Source organism: Schistocerca gregaria, chromosome 3 (genome assembly GCF_023897955.1).
Source record: "Schistocerca gregaria isolate iqSchGreg1 chromosome 3, iqSchGreg1.2, whole genome shotgun sequence".
Classification (NCBI taxonomy): Eukaryota; Metazoa; Arthropoda; class Insecta; order Orthoptera; family Acrididae; genus Schistocerca; species Schistocerca gregaria.
This window is the reverse complement of record NC_064922.1, coordinates 612,771,826-612,789,743: the sequence shown is the minus strand read 5'-3', so window position 1 is coordinate 612,789,743 and position 17,918 is coordinate 612,771,826. Positions and strand designations below refer to the sequence as shown.

The window sequence follows — 17,918 nt, the reverse complement described above, 5'->3', positions numbered from 1 at the left end:
ATTTTACGTAGTAGTTCATATCCGGGTGGTCTCTGAGTGATGCAGGGGAGGGCTTGACAATGCTCAGGACACACCTCTCGCCACTATTCCCTCCAGGTCTTTATTGCTTCAAAGTCTATACTTTGCAATTCCTTGGCAGTTATCATTGTTGGATGTCTAGACCGAAGTCTGTTTCTTTCCAGGTCAGGCATGTCACAGTGTATAGTGTTGTTTCCATGACATCAAAGTTCTTGTGTTGTGTTTCCAAGACTCAATTGTCTGCGTACCCAAACTCCCTGGATGTGGATGGCATATCGGCAATATATAGGCTGAAAAGTAGTGGAGCCAACAAGCCCTGCGGTAGGCCGTTGTTCAGGGTTCTTTGGGCGCTTACCTGTGCTCCTGTTACTACTTGGAATGTTCTGTCAGGAAGCATGGCATCTATAAGTCTGGTAGGGCAAGGGATTGTTCGCATGAATTTTTACAATAAGCCATGTCTCTAGACAGTGTTGTAGGCAGTAGACAGATCTATGAAAACAGCTGATGTTGTTACTTTCCTTTGGTACCAAGACTCGATGTATGTTGGTTACATAACCTGGCCTGTACAGCTGCACATAGGTTGGAACCTGGCTTGCTGCACGGGAACTGACTCCAGAATTTTGTTGGCAATGCGGTTATAGAGAAGTCTTTCCAGGAGTTTCCCTTTGAAGTATAATATTCATGACACATTCCAGATTGTCAAGTGACGTACATATACAAATAATGATTAATTTTAGATATTTAAGTTCAGGTCTCCATTATCCTACAAGCTTTAAACTGTTTTGTGTGTGTGTGTGTGTGTGTGTGTGTGTGTGTGTGTGTGTCTTGACTGCTTACATTAATGTATATTTTGTTTATATTACAGATCTGGGATAGGTGTTACTGGAGACAGACAAACACTTTTCTATGCTGAGGTTACTGATGAAATGCAGAAAGGCCCAGGTGAGATTTTAAATTATGAAATGCTCATTGTCTTGTTGTAAACCTTTCAACAGTCTTCAGTGTGTTGTAATGCATTATTTATTTTAGAAATAAGTACATTGTCTTTGTTCATCACTTATCTGCACTGTGTTTCCTGTGAGCTTCTTAAATCTCAAAAGATTTTCTTTAATTTTATATTTTAAACATGTGAGTTACACAGATCATAGTTGTGAGAGATATGAAAGGAAATTTGTTGGATAAACATTTCTGAATAAACCAAGAAAGTCTATTTTTCATGTAAGTTCAAAGCAATTATGAATTGTGGTTTATTCACCTCGTGGTATACATTTGGAATCTGTTTAGTTACATTTCAGAAATTTACATTATAGTTACAATAATATTTACAGTAATAAATAATAATAGAACACTAAAATGAGATTTGTATGAACTGCTAGCATCAATACCAGATGTAGCTTTCTTTTCAGTGCAGTTAACTTCATCTGCATTAGCTTGTTCCCTTTTGATTTATCATTTTTTTTTATAGTTTATTATAAATTTCGATTCCCATATATTGAGAGTCTAGTGCATGTTGTTTGAGTTGGTGAGTGGGAAACTCAGTCTCCTTTATTTCATGTGTCTTATATGTGAACAAAATTATATTTCTTAAATCATTCCTCTCAGGTGTACAGAATGATGATAATTTCATAAATCTATATGCTGAGGAGAGTTAATACGTAACTGTATGTTTCTACATAATAGATAACATGGTTCTCTCTGATCTATGGTGCATGTATTGTGAATAATTTTCTCTATATCTTTAGTATCTACTCTGTCAAACAATGGAAAATCCAGGATGGAATGTAACAATACCAGAGAAGGAAAGTTGTCACTCACACGTATTTGGGTGTATTTTTGTGTAATTTTTCGGACATAATTCCACTGTCTTACATAATTTTTCGCATTTTTTGCACCACCATGGATCCTTGCTCCTTCCATCTGCATCAATACAGAAAAGTTTCCTTATCCCTAGCCAGGTCCCAGTCTGACATACTGTTCCGTGTGTTGTTGCTTTGCTCATGATATCCCCCCTAATGGCCTTACCATCAAATTACCCATCTCTGGTTGCCACCCCTCGATCCACAATGACCTCCACCTGTTCAGATTCCACCAATCCTTAGCCCTCACCAACATAGTTGTACAAAACCATATCAACCAAGCCCAATCCTCCTTGCAGCACCTTCTCACCATCCGCAAAATTTTCCTGCTATGCAATCCTAAATTCCTGTAACCCATAACACACATTGAAACTCTTGTCCTGCAGGAACTTGAGCAACATGCACAACGCCACCTCAAAAAGCTCTACATCCTGCTCACTTCCTACTCCCTCACACCCCCTCATAGTTGACAAACCCTGTCTCACAGACCTCTACTACACTTACTCCACCCTCCAAAGCTCCCTCCCACCACCACACAGAACCTAGAACCTAAACAGACCCACAACACGAGTTATGAACCTTTCCTCCAGAAGCCTTAGACCCACAGAAATAGCAGTCTTTTCCAAATTCCTCACCTTTTGCCCCACTCCCAAATTCAACCATGCAGGACTAGTTAAAGACCTTCTCTCCTTCTCACGGTCCCTACATAGTCCAGTGAAACTGTCAGAAAAAAAAAGCCTGTACCTTGCAAAAGGTGGGGTAGAAGATTTTATTTTTTAACTCGTTCATATTGTTGGAAAGGTTAGAAAACCGAGTTTTGCTAACAAAATTTCTCTTGGGAAAACTTTCTGCAGTCAAAAAACTTCGAAAATTTTGGAATTTTTTCAGTTTTTTCATAATATCTCAGTTTCATTTGCTCCTATTGCTTTGACGCCTATTTTCTTTTTTAAAGAGCACAAAATTCTCTACAAATTTGATTCTTACCATTTTTTTTCTACTCCCAGTACCTCAGGCGCTACGGCTCGTCAAAATACCAATTTTTTAAATTTCGAGCAAAGAACAGTTGGTGACTATTTCCACGATGTTAAGCTCCGTAGAAAAGATAAACTTGTGACTCTGCTTTCTGCATTCAATTCTGTAAAAGCTGGGAGCACTAAAATTACTCCTGTTGATCCTTTAACTCTTTTCCAAAGGATTTGTTTAATGAAACAAAGTGAAGAAGAGTTAAAAGCCTTTCTGAAATCTGAACTTGCTCCTTACCCAATGTCCCTATTCTCAGAAAAAGGCATGCGAAAAGGAACAAAATCTTCATTCTACAATGCATTAGTTCCAGTGGAAGATATGAAGTCAGCTGGACCGAGTAAATTTTTTGTCATTGGTGGAGGGTACCTTATCCACAAAGTGACTCGAACTCGAAGAGTTTGCTTCAAGTCAATAGCCCAAAGCTATGTTTGTTACCTGCATCGTCATTTTGGATCTCAATTTGCTATTGTATTTGATGGGTATCATGTGAGGGAGACAAATGTAGCACAAAGAGTACTGAGAGGATTAGTAGGTCCACACAACATTCGGCGGTTGACGTTGTGTTTGAATCAGAGACGGTGAACCAAGTCCCTCAGAACAAGTACTTGTACAACGAACGAAACAAGATGTGTTTGATCACACTTCTTAAAATGGAATTTCTGGAGTGTAGCATTGAAGTGCACCAGGCACAAGAAGATGCTGACGTTGTAATTGTAACATCTGCCATTTCAAGAACCAAAGGTTTTGGAAGTGTTGTCATTGTAGGAGAAGATGTTGACCTGCTTGTGCTCATGACCGGTTTGGGGAAAGGCATTGAAAACATTTTTCTTAAAGCCAGGAAGAGGAAATGCAGAAGACAAGTGGTTTTCCACTGCATCTTATAAGTTTGACAGAGAATATATTCTGTTCACTCACGCCTTTAGCAGATGTGATACAACATCTGCTTTTTTTTTGGTCTAGGAAAAATTATGTGCTGCAATATTGTTGCGAAAAAAGAACATCTAACCTCAGCGCATTGCACGTTCAATAAACCACATGCTACCCGTGAAGAAATAATAACTGCAGGAGAACAGGTTACTATCGCATTGTATAGTAGAGGTGTCAGCAGTACCAACACACTAGACCATTTGCGGTACCAGCTATTCGCCAAGTCTGCCACAAAAAGCAAACTGAATCTTGCACGGTTGCCACTTACACAAGATGCTGCACAACATCATTCGTTGCGGACTTACCAACAAGTCCAAGGGGCTGGAATCAGAGTGACCACGGTCCAATACCCGTTATAATGAGCCAAGATTCAGCACCTGAAGCACTTCTTCACATTGTTTCATGCTCATGCAAGCTGAACTGTGGCGGAGCGTGCTCCTGCAGAAAAGCGGGTTTGAAATGTTCTTTAATTTGCAAGAAATGTATTGGGGTCAACTATGAAAACGAGCCAAAATTTTTATATGAAGACAATGAAGAAGATGTTATGGAGGATGTTGAGGAAACCGCTGACGAAGCCAAAGAACTTGCTGAGGCTGACTCGCTGTTTAAAGAGGAGGTCAATCTGGGATCAACTCTACGTACAGACCCTGAATCCATAACTCAAGGTATTTCTGGTGACACTGAGGAACCTGGCCCATCAAAACGTTGGAAGTGGTGCTCATATATGTCTCAAGTGTGCTTAAGTGCAATATTAAAAGTATTACACACCCAGAACTGTCAACATTTTTTAGTGACTGACAATGCATTGTAATTGTAATAAAGCTACTTATTTTTAATGTCAACCGTGTGGCTTTTATACACCAGAATAATTAACTACCTAATTAGGTTGCCTATTGCAGCTAATAATAGTTCAGTTTCCTGAGACAATTTATTTTGTGTGTGTGTCTATGTCTCTTAGTGATGTATTTTAACATTTATAGTTTTACAAATACTAGGGCTGAGGTGGCCCCTAGTGAACTTCAGGTAGTTATGTAAGAATCACAATTGTTGGGTGGCCAGCAATCCTCATGTTGCATGCAGAGGAATTGAATACCTGAAAGTGAGGTGGTAAATTCCAACTTATAACATGATGTATAATGTATTTATACTATACAAACAGAAACTGAAAAAGTAGTGTTCAAAAATAAGGTATCTTGCCACTATGCTCAAAATTTGAAAAATTGGTATTTTTTGAGGCGCTGTAGCGCCTTTAGATATTGGGAGTAGAAAAAAAATGGCAAGAATCATATTTATAGAGAATTTTGTGCTCTTTAAAAATGAAACTAGACATTAAAGCAATAGGAGCAAATGAAATTGAAATATTTTGAAAAAACTGAAAAAAGTCCGAAATTTTCGAAGTTTTTTGGATGCAGAAAGTTTTCCCAAGCGAAATTTTGTTGACGAAACTCGGTTTTCTAATCTTTTCAACCATATGAACGAGTTGAATAAATAAACTCTTCTACCCCACCTTTTGCAAGGTATATCTACTATTTGATTGGACCAACAGTGGTAACACTTTTTTGCACCAATCCGACCAATCATTCTCAACCAAAGACCGATGATATTAAACCTTGCCTAACTCATTTAACTCCTCCATCCAACCGTGATCCACACCCGCTGCCTCCAAACCACCCCCTGTTAACTTTCCAGAATTTCTTAACCTCGAACCTTGCCTCACTATCATTCCACAATTCCCTCAACATGCAAACTAACCTTACATCTGCAGAAAGAACCACAGTCCACCACCTAAAAACTGATCCAGACTTTATAATCCTACATGCAGACAAAGGCTCCACCACCGTTTTTTTTTTCAATTGCAAGAATTATGTGGCAGAAGGACTCCGTCAGCTGTCAGATACTTCCACCTACAAACCATGCCACTGCAATCCCATTCAAGTAATCCAGCAGGATCTCCAGTCACTAATCAAATCCTTAGGCCCATCCCAGAACCTCTCCCCAGAGTCCATATCTCTGCTTACCCTACCACTCCCCGCACTCCCACCTTCTACATGCTTCCTAAAATCCATAAACCCAATCACCCAGGACGCCCCGTTGTGGCTGGTTACTGTGCTCCCACTGAGAGCACTACTCTTATAGACCAACACCTTCAACCTATAACCCAGAACCTATCCTCCTATATAAAAGATACCAACCATTTCCTCGACCGACTCTCCACAGTTCCTGTCCCTTTACCACACAGAACCTTGGTCGTCACTATTGATGCCACCTCCCTGTACACTGACATTCCTAATGCTATGGAACACTACCTTTCCAGACGCCCTATGGATTCCAAACCAACAACCTCCTTTCTAGTTTCCATGACCAACTATATCCTCACCCACAATTACTTCTCCTTTGAAGGCATTACCTACAAACAAATCCATGGTATGGCTATGGGCACCCGCATGGCACCATCCTATGCTAACCTATTCATGGGTCATCTAGAGGAATCCTTCCTAAAAACCCTGAATCCTAAACCCCTCACCTACTTCAGATTCATTGATGACATCTTTGCTATCTGGATTGAAGGTGAGGACACCTTATTAATATTCCTCCAGAACCTCAACAACTTCTCCCCTATTTGCTTCACCTGGTCCTACTCAACACAACTAGCTACCTTCCTATAATTTGACCTCCACCTCAAAAATATCTACATCAGTACCTCCATCCATATCAAACGTACTAACCACCAGCAATACCTCCACTTCGACAGCTGCCACCTATTCCATACCAAGAAGTCCCTTCCATACAGCCTAGCCACCAGTGGTCATCGCATCTGCATTGACGAGCAGTCCCTCTCTAAATATATTGAAGCCTTCACTGACCGTAATTATCCTCCTATCCTTGTACAAAAACAAATCTCCCGTGTCTTCTCTTCCCACTCTCCCACCACCTCCCAAAGTCCCACAGTCCGGCCACTGAGGAGCATTCCTCTCGTAACTCAGTACCACCCGGGACTGGAGCAACTGAATTACATTCACCGCCAGGGTTTCGATTACCTCTCGTCGTGCCCTGAAATCAGGAATGTCCTACCCAGTATCCTTCCCACCCCTCCTACTGTGGTATTCCACCATCCACCGAACCTACACAAAATACTTGTCCATCCTTACACAACCCCTGCTTCCAGTCCCTTACTTCATGGCGCATACCCCTTAATAGACCTAGATGCAAGATCTGTCCCATGCATTCTCCTACCACCACCTACTCCAGTCTGGTCACTAACATCACCTATCCCATCAAAGGCAGGGCTACCTGTGAACCCAGTCATGTGATTTACAAGCTAAGCTGCAACCACTGTGCTGCATTCTATGTAGGCATGACAACCAACAAGCAGTCTGTCCTCATGAATGGCCACTGACAAACTGTGGCCAAAAAACAAGTGAACCACCCTGTTGCTGAACACACTGCCAAACATGATATCCCTCATCCCAGTGACTGCTTCACAGCCTGTGCCATATGGATCCCTCCCAGCAACACCAGCTTTTCTGAATTGCGCAGGTGGGAACATCCTACATTCCCGTAACCCTCCTGGCTCCAACCTTCGTTAGTCACTTTCCCCATCTATCCAGCCCCCTACCTGTTCCCATTCCAGCACTACACAGCCGTCATTTCACCATCACACCCAGTTTTTTACTAATTTCTTCTTTTTATTTATCTTATTTTTATTTCTCTCCTTTCCGCTACTTACCCCCTCCCCCCTCCGCACCTTCTCTCCTGCCCTCCATCTAAACTGCAACACTTCACTCCCACCATACTATCCCTCCCTCTCCCTGCCCCAGCCTCCTCCTTACCCCCACCCAGTCGCCACTCCCATCATGCACTGGTGCTGCTGCTCACAGTGTGATTTCAGTTCTCTGAGACTGCAGACGTGTGTGCTAGTTGGGTTTGTGTGAGTGTGTATTTACTCTGTGTTAGCTGAGTTTCCCCAAAAAATAGTGCTGTATCTAGTAATAGATTCAAAATAACTTCTGTGTGTCACTTCTCACATGTCCGTGTCCATTTTCATGTTAGTTTCAGTTGATAATATTTTCACAGGAAATACAAAGTTGCTTATTTTGTTTTCTAAATTCTCAGTGTGCATCTATCATCTCATATTTATATAAATTCTATCCTAATAATGTTAGATTCAGTTTCTTTTATATATTGGTTCTTGTGAATAATCTTAATTTGGAACTTCCTGGCAGATGATAACTCTGTGCTGAACCATGACTCAAACTTGGGACCTTTGCCTTTCGTGACCAAGTGCTCTAGCAACTGAGCTACTAAACTAAGACTCACGACCTGTCCTCACAGCTTGACTCCTGCCATTACCTTATCTCCTACCTTCCAGACTTCACAGAAGCTCTCCTGCAAAATTAGCAGGACTAGTACTTCCAAAAGAAAGGATATTGTGGAGACATGGCTCAGTCACAGCCTGGGGGATGTTTCCAGAATGAAACACTCTGTAGTGGAGTGTGCCCTAATATGAAGCCTACTGGCTGATTAAAACTGTTGGTAGAGCACTTGCTCGTGAAGGACAAAGATAGCGAGTTGGAGTCTCAGCCCAGCACACAGTTTTAATCTGCTAAGGAGTTTTGTATCAGCACACACTCTCCTGCAGGGTGAAAATTCCAGTCTGGAATCTTTCTAGTAACATTCAGACTGTTTGGTTTTGAACACATCATGAAATCCTTGATGAGTTTTCTTATATGGGCATTAGGCCATGGTCCAAGGAATGTTTCTATGCGTTGGATATTGTCTCCTAATGCTGGAGACTTCCTTAGAGGCTTTATGGACTCAGATAGTTGTTTCAAACGAGATCAGAAAACTGAACTATTTGTACATATTGTTGCAACAGTCAGTTTGTGGTGTAATAATGCTGCTTCCTAAGATCACAGATTCAGCACTGTTTGCAATGTTTAGTGCTAAGGCCTACAACTTGTTAATTTCAGTACTCAACAACTTGAACAGAAAAGTAGGAGGATTGAAATTAGACAAGTTGTTGGCCTTGTTGCTAAATGTAGAAAACAGTGTTGATTCTATGATCTTAGTAAGCAATCTGATGTAATCACATCCTTGACTGTTGTGTGGATACATATCAACAGTGAAGGTTTTTGAAGTTTTTTCAGTCTGAAATACTATCTGAACTTTTAGAGCATCTGATGATGTCTCCAGCATAAGGAGGCAAAATGTTAGACACAGAAACATGCCTTAGAGACATAATATCCATGCAAGAGGCAGTTAATTGAAAACCAAACACCCACCACAAGGGGTCCATGGAATAGTTCCATTCAAAAGTAATCACCACACACATTAAGATATTTATCTCACTAGGAGATGAGATGATCCACCCATTCTTTCACTTCCTCGTCTAACTGAAACAAACTTTCGGTTGCCAAAGCTGCAAAAAATCACATGCTGAAAGATCTGAGCTGTAAGGGGGATGTTGCGGTGTTTCCCAACCAAATCACTGAAGCGTAACCTTTGTCAGATTGGCAGTGTGATGGCGGGCATTATCATGCAACTGGATAATTCCGTCCAACAGTGTTCCTGGGCATTTAGACTTTATGGCAAGTTGCAGTTTTAGCAAAGTGTCTTTATAGTGCTGCACACTGATGGTGGTTCCACACTGAGGAACTCGATGAGCAAAGGCCCCCTGCTGTCAAAGGACAAGGTCATCATGATTTTACCAGAACTTGTGCAAGCAGCTTCAGATTTCTTTGGTGGGGAAGATGTGGGATGTTTCCACTGCTGGCTTTGCCATTTGCTCTTGGGCTGTCAGAATGCTGCTGGATGGACTCATCCTGTTGCATGTTGATGCCCATTCCCCTGGTTGGAAAAACTGCAATGTTCTCCATACAACTCGATCTTTCCCTGTGTGATTTTCACATCTTTGGCAACATGAAAAAAGACATGCATGGACATCTGTTTCAATTGGATGAAGAAGGGCAAGAGTGGGCGCAGTTGTGTATCTATCAGCAGCCAACCGCATTCTACAGAACAAGAACTGATCATTCCATCTCCCAGTGGGATAAATGTCATAAGGCAGGTGGCAGTTACTTTTGAATGAAACCATTTCATGGTCCAGTTGTGACAGGTGTCTGGTTTTCATTTGACTGCCCCTCATATAACAAAAATCATCAAGGATGCAGATACTGGTTGTGAAAACCTGTATTGTATGCATCACATGAGTTTTAGATATGTTCAGATTCAACCCATTTAGCTGAAACTGAGTTTCTAAGCTACTGAGAATATTGATTAATAAAACAGGATTTTTTTTGCATTCTGATTTGCTACTAACACACAAACAAATAAAACTAATGGGGAGTTGATATTTACTGTTAAATCATTCACATACGACAGAAAGTCCTATTTCTGTTGTATGTGTTTGATTTACCAGCGAATATCAAATATTAATGTGGCACCTTGTGGGTCACCCTGAGGAATATTTATTGACCAGAATAACTATTTGTCCAATTATAAGCAACAATTACTCTTTGTTTTCTGTTCTGTAAATAGTATTTCAGCTATTGTAGACTGTTGCCCCAAATGTCATCCTTGTCAATTTTGTAAGTAAGTGAGGAATGGTTTACATAATCAGAAGCCTTTGTGAGGTCACAAGATGTAATTTCTTTCTGAACAAGACTGTTTATTGCATCTATTGTACTTCTCCCCTGTTGAAAACCAACCGCAGCTTTGTCAGATATATTTGATATGACTGGGAGAATTAAGATAGAACAATAATTTTCCACAGACTGTTGTGATCCCTTTTTAAAAAGTACTCTAACTTTGTCATATTTCAGTATCTGTGGAAATTAGCCCTCTATAAGACATTGGTTAATTACCTGAGATAATGTATGTGTGATGTTTCAATAACTTTATATGCTATTTCATCCCAACTCACAGGTACTTTCCAATGCTAAGATTCCATTTAACATTTACTTCAGGTATAATGACTAACCACACAGCTTTTATCTTATTTTTGAGGTTTAAAAGTATCTTACTGCTTCCCAATCATTTTTCTCTCTTGTCATCTCTTTTACATATAATTTTATATGAGAGTAACAATTGAAATTCCAGAATGAAAGAACAACAATATTAAAATGATAGATTTCTACTCACACAGGCAGACTCAATGAAAAGACAGCTAAATCTGTTGTTCTCAGGCATGAAAGTCCTCCTTCAGATGCAGGAAACACATACCACACTCACGCAAGCAAGACTGATACACGCATGGCTATTGTCTACAGCCAGTCAGGCCAAACTGCAGGTTGCATCTGCATGTGCGAGAGCAGCAACCTGGATTGGGTGCTCTCCAGTCACCTATCACCTCCCACATGCCCTCTGTCTGGCCACAAAAGAGTACACCTCTAGTGAGTCAGTACCACCCAGGACCAGAACAACTGTATCACATTGTCCGCCAGGGTTTTGACTATCTCACGTCTTGCCCTGAAATGACGCTTATCCTACCCTATATTCTCCCACCACTTCCACAGTGGTATTCTGCTAGGCATTGAACCTAACCAATATTCTTGTCCGTTGACACTCCACCCTTGCTCCCAATCCATATTCAAGATCTGTCCCATACATCCTCCCACTACCACCTACTCCACTCCTGTCACAGCCATCCGCTGTCCTATCAAAGGCAGAGCTGTCTGGCAGCCATTTGATCTACAAACTAAGCTACACCCACTGTGCTGTTTTCTACATGGGCATGAAAACTAACAAGCTGTCTGTTCACCAGAGTGACCACCGCCAAACTGTGGCCGAAAGACAGCTGGACCACACAATTGTTGAACATGTTGCCCACTTCAGTGACTGCCATCTGGGTCCTTCCTTCTGACTCGAGCTTTTCTGAATTGCACAGGTGGGAACCTTTCCTACAACATATTCTCCCCTACAACATATCCTTCACTTGTGTAACCCCTCTCGCCTCAACCTTCACTAGTCCCTGTCTTCCACCCCCTGACCTGCTAACTTTAGTGCTACATCCACCAACACATCTACCAGTCTTTTCCCCTTCTCTACATCTCTCCTCTCTCCATCCCCCTCCCCCTCCCCCTCCCCCCAGCACAGCCTTCCAACTCTGCACCTAGCAACCCTATCCTGTCCCGACCATGTCCCTGCTTGCTCCCACAGCAGCACAGTATCTTCCCCTACCCCTCTCATGCTATTCCTCCCCCACCTCACTCCATGTCACCTCTTTACCCTCAGCACCCATTGTGTCTGCCTGTGAATCACTGCTTCCTCTATGTGGTAGCAGGCTATCATTTTTATAGAATGAATTTTCTCATTATGTGAGAGTATTGAAGGGTAACCTGTTTTAATTGTTAAAAACCACTCAGAAGCCAAGATTGCACAAAATACTTTTCATTCAAGACAACCGGTTTCAACAGCCTTAACTGGTTTTTTTAGCAAAACATGTTCATTTTACGCTGATCTCATGCACAGGATGCCAAGTTGATAAAACTCAGCACATTATAAATGTTTGACATAATTAAAATATTTAAAAACACAGTATCTTGGCCAAAAGGCCATGTCCATATACATATTGGTTACAGATGCGTTTTACATGTTGCAAATACAGTACACAACAGCACATCTGTTTATATATGCTGGACACCGCTTATATAAACAGATGTGCTAATGTGTACTATATTTGCATCATATAAGAAGCATCTGTAAGCAACATGTTTATGTGTATATAGACTTGGCTTTTTGGCCAAGTTGCTGTGTGTTTTTCAATATTTTAGTGATGACAGACATTTATAATGTGCTGAGTTGTATCCACTTGACTTAAGACCTGAAGATAATGGCTAAAAGTGTTTAAATCGGTTGTCTTAAATTTAAAAATTGTGCATTTTTGGCTTTTGAATGGTTTTTAACCTTTTTATAGAGACGTATTCGGTGAAATCAGTAAGCCTATTACATTTTAATTGTTGTCCCAAATACTAAGTGGAGATGTTTCAGTGAAAATACCTAGAAAACTATTGAGGAATTTGTCAAAATATGTATTCCTTGGGATACAGTGATCAAAAGTCCATTCTATCTGTTTTAACTTATTACTGAGCATGAACAAATCTTTTTGTTGAAGTTTCTTCTTATGTGTAGGTTTTTAATATGCGAAATGTTCCTGCCAGTATACTGCAGTTCAGTAGACAGTGCAAAACGACCTCAGATACCTAAATCCATATACATCTGAAAAATAGGGCATTCAAAAATAGTTAAAAAATCATTGATATAGTTGGTGGTGGGCATTTTCTTATGTTGATTCAAAGAAATTCAATTTGAAACCATACTTTTTCTTTTCTAAATCAGTGAGCCTTGAAGCATAACTACACTAGTGTACAAAAATTAAGGAGAAAAGTAATTTTCACATGCAGTGTCATTGCCAAATACTGCAACTCAATGGCACTAGAACCATACATTGAAAGAACTGTTTCATATAGTATAGAAGTAATTGAAGAAAATACACAGTGAGTTGAACAGAAATGATACTTTTATTCAAAGACAATAATTACATTGAAGTTGCCACAATTTATGATGGTCTGCTGGCCTTCCCAGAGAGCGGGATATGCATCATAATAAGATGTATTATCACTGTGAACAACAATGCATGCCCTGCTACAAGCTCTGATGCTGGCAACAAGATTGGTAGGAGTTGTGTTGTAGGGCAATCCATTCCTCCAACAGTATGGTTGACAACTACTGGATGGTCATTGGTGCATGTGAACATTCCGCAATACGTCTCCCCAACGTATCCCACGTGTGTTCGATGGGATTTAAGTTGGGGAAGTGGGTAGGCCAGTCCATTTGCCAAATAGCCCCTCATTCCAAGAGCTCCTCCACCTGTACTGTTTGATTCAGTCACACATCGTCATCCATAAAAATGAAATTGGGCTGGATGCACCCTTGAACAGATGCTAATGGGAAGAGAGTAAAGTGAATAATGTTGACCAGTGAATGCAACATGTTTGACAATGTTTGTGGCTGCATTGTGTGATCCCACCTCTTGCCATATTAGGGTGCATCCAGAATCGCTACTCAGACAATCTGCTCTCATCCGAGAAGAGCACATGCTCTTACTCCACACTGCTCCAGTCTCACTGCTCTTGGCACGATCGCAAATGGTGTTGCCAGTGCATAGATGTCCGCGGAACATGACATACTGGTCATCAGGCAGAGAGATTGCCCCCATGTAGTCACTGTGTTACTGTGGAATTTGAGAGTGTGTGCTTGATAAATGTGATTGCAATTGCACCAGCTGTTTGGGTGGTTCCCCTTCTTGCCTGTTGTACTATATAGCAGTCATCTGCTGTTGTACTTTTGGTTGACCACCTCCTCTCATTTTGACCACCTCCTCTCCTTTGGGGAATGGTGGCACTTGAAACAATGGATAAGTCCCTGCAGTCGAACTATTCATCTGTGTCGCCAGTGGCTCAGATGGATTGAGCATCTGCTATGTAAGCAGGAGATCCTGGGTTCGGGTCCCAGTCGGGAGTTGGGGGACACATTTTCAGCTGTCCCCATCGGGGTATATCAACAACACCTGTCGGCAGCTGAGGGTTTCAATTAATTATCATTAAGAAAAGATAAGAAAGCTGACCTACTTTTTTTAGTTTAATGATGCAAGGGAGTTATAAATTGTGAGGAAGTTAGATAAAATAAGTGAGAGAAGTGAAAGATAGGGAACTGCAAAGCTGAAGCAGAACTTTGCTGATTATTTTATTAATTATTATGATATATCTGTACTTGGCCATGTTATTTTTTACAGTAGTATTCAGTTTATTTTATGTGCAAAAATTTTGTGAAGGCGTAAATAGTACTGAATTTATCATGATGTAATTTTAATATAGGTGGTGGAATCATAGAAGAAGGTGAATTCATTGAAGTTATTGAAATGACAGTGGATGAAGTAAAGCAGTATTTGGCCAGTGGAGATGTCAGAAGTCCTGGTGGTTTTTTGTTTGCAGTAACATGGTATCTTCATAACCGCTTGCCTGCATCACATAAAAAAGATGCAGTATAACATTTATCAGTGAGGTTTTGTGACCTTGAGTGAATAATAGGTCAAGTATAACCTTTCAAATGCCATGATTTGTACAAGCAATGGATTTGAGTTTTTTATGACAGTGCCGTATTTCTGCTGAAAAATGTGAAAGGCAAACTTTGCCTGGTTATAAATCTATTAAGCAGATAAAATATTAAATTACTGATAGCAGACTGCAACATTGTTCCACATTAGATGCAGTCTTCATTTCTGTAGTTTTCTGTAAGGAAGCAAGTAAACAGTAAACTCATGAAACTACTGATAAATTCGTTGTTTTGGCAAGGGTGGCATGAAAGAATTATACTAAACATTTTGTTTTCAGGATCTACATTGTAGCAAGGAAAAAAAAACCTCTGGAAAAAAATGCTTATTAGCCACTGAATTTGTGAAAACTTTAATTTAAAAAAAATCATTTGTTTTTTACTTTGTTCTTTCATTTGTTTTTTGTCATCATTGCTAAAGCTATTATATTTCTTGCATTCCAACAATATTATTGCCTCATAATAATTAGTAATGATCACAACATATTTCAAAATAGTGAAATGGTATTTGCAATATAGGATATACTGCTCATACTTCATTACTCGAGTGTTCATTGCAAAAAAAAAAAAAAGAAAGAAAGAAAGAAAGAAAGAAAGAAAGAAAGAACTGTTTGTAGTGCTTCTGCTGTTCATTCTTTGCCTTTCTCTTCCTTAATACTCCTTTTTAAGTCTAATTATTTGACAGCTGTAAGTAGAAACAATTATGCTCAATTTTTTAAGTACATTTTGTACTGTTTGATTACTATTATTGTATTTTCATTATGGCACATGCAGTTCCTGCAGCAGTGTATGAATCAAATAAAATCTTTTTTTGTATAAGATACAGAAAATTAATCGTTGTGTAAGTGCCTTGTACACAGTCACTGTAATTCTGTTTTCATTAGTGAATCTTTTGCGCTGCTTTAATGTCAATGTGTAGTATGATAAGAGAATTTCAGATATAGTAGAACACATGTTAATGTATAATTCAATGAACATGTTTGCACACATGTGTGTGTGTGCCCCCCCCCCCCCCCCACACACACACACACAAACACGACCAATGACACGCCTCCCTTAGTCACCGTAGCCATACTTCATGGCATTTTGGTCAAGAGGTGCAGCTAATTACTCCATTTACTTATATTTTTTGTACAAGATACCTGTCCAAGTGACAAAACCTCTATGATTGAATATTTTTGGTGTTGCAACACAAACTCATCACCTGTCGTATCAGAATGAGTTAATTTATCTTCAGATTTGAAGTAATAGTCAAATCTTTATATAGCTAAGGGAGTAAGTCATTGATAGGCATAATACATATACATCTGCTCAACAACATTGCCCCTGTTGGAACAATGTAGCCATACAGGTGTGTGTGTGTGTGTGTGTGTGTGTGTGTGTGTGTGTGTGTGTGTCAGTTGTTGGGAACGATTTGCAAGTTACATTATTCTTGAAGGATCAAGTTTGCCACAACCGGTAGCAGTTCTTTTCATTACTACAACCAGTTTTCAACAGATTTATGCTGTCATTGTCACATCTTATATACGTTTGAGATTATGTCAGTTGCTGGGCATGATCTGAAAGTTATATTATTCTAGAAGAATTGAGTTTGTAAAAATTGATAGCAGTTCTTTTTATTACTAATAATGTTGCAAGATCCAATTATGACATCATAAATCTGTTGAAATTGGTCATAGTAATAAAAGGAACTGCTAGTGATCTTGGCAAACTTGATTCTTCAATAAATAATAATAATAATAATAATAATAATAATGTAAATGTATTCCGTTAGCTGTGAAGGGATTTGTCTGAAGGCTTAGCAATATCTTAGTCTTGCATACGTGTGTATTGACAACTCAATATATCAACTATACAGTGAGTGGTTAGCTTTACTCGTCCTGTTATTTAAATTCCACCAAGGCCTTTTGATTACCATGTAACAGCCAATTCAGTCAATACCATAGAACCCCATGCAATGTGAAGGTAATAAGCCTCATCTCCCTGAAGCTTTGTTAATGACACATCTTCTTGTGTGCTGCACACTCATTGGCATGGATCGCATCACAGCTTGGGTTGAGTATTTGGGGAAATGTTTGGGCCTATGAGATTGGATATGGGAGAAATGGGGCATTATGAGACACTCTTCACCTTGTCAGTCCACTGAGGCCTGTCCCGCATGGGAGACCCTCCCAGTAGTTGTGCTACTACCTGCATAGCCCTCAGCTTTTTGCGAACACACAAGCCTCCCCACCCACACAGACAGTGCTTCTACAAGGCTGTGCTCCAGAGACAACCAGGCCTTATTTACACTAATGTCTTCAGTCTCAGCAATTCTTCTTTTCCTTTCATTACTCCATTTTAGTTTTCTATCTCTTTTTTTCCTGACCTGTCATTTTTCTCCAACACCTCTTCTGCGTCTAACTCACTTAGCTTTCCGTTCTTATTAACTCTTGCTTGATGTTTTGTGAGTAATTTCTGTCTTGCTAATCACCCTATTTTCTACCTTCAAGCTCTTAGTTTTTCAAATCTTGTCCGGTGCAGTCCAAGACAACCAATCTTTCCTTCTCATCTCATCCGGTAAGTCTTCCCTGACTGGGTTTCTCGCTAAAATTTGTGTAAATCTCCCTATTTCTTACACCTCATCAGTCCTTTTACTTTATCCCTTCTTCTTCCTCTTCAACCCTTCTTGTCAAGAGTTAGCAGCCATTGGCTCTGAAAGCTCGCACATTTCCTTAAATTTTGTGTGTGTTTTCTCCAGCTGCTGCTTGGTGATAGATTTGTTATCAATTCAATTATATTATACTATGTAATACAACAAATAGTCTTTTTGTCAAATTGTTGTTTCAGGCCTCTTTACAGACCTTCAAAATGAAACTTTTCCTTTTTATAGTCAAGTCAGAAGTTTCTTTTTATTGTCAAGTCAGAAGGCGCAATCAGAATTACCTGTGGATCCATGGTTGATCTCATTGACTACAAAAGCTCACAAGACAACTGATTATGTGC

General features: G+C 40.0%; 1 protein-coding gene across 1 annotated transcript in view; it reads left to right on the top strand.

Moving 5' to 3' along the window:
* Positions 1-15,752, top strand: part of LOC126354157 (uridine diphosphate glucose pyrophosphatase NUDT14-like) — an 83,369-nt gene extending 67,617 nt beyond the window's left edge. Inside the window, exons 5-6 of the mRNA XM_050003573.1 lie at positions 884-960; positions 14,699-15,752. Coding sequence (XP_049859530.1) covers positions 884-960; positions 14,699-14,871 — 250 coding nt within the window. The 3' untranslated portion in view covers positions 14,872-15,752. The remainder of the gene's footprint in view (positions 1-883; positions 961-14,698) is intronic.
* The last annotated feature ends 2,166 nt before the right edge of the window (positions 15,753-17,918 follow it).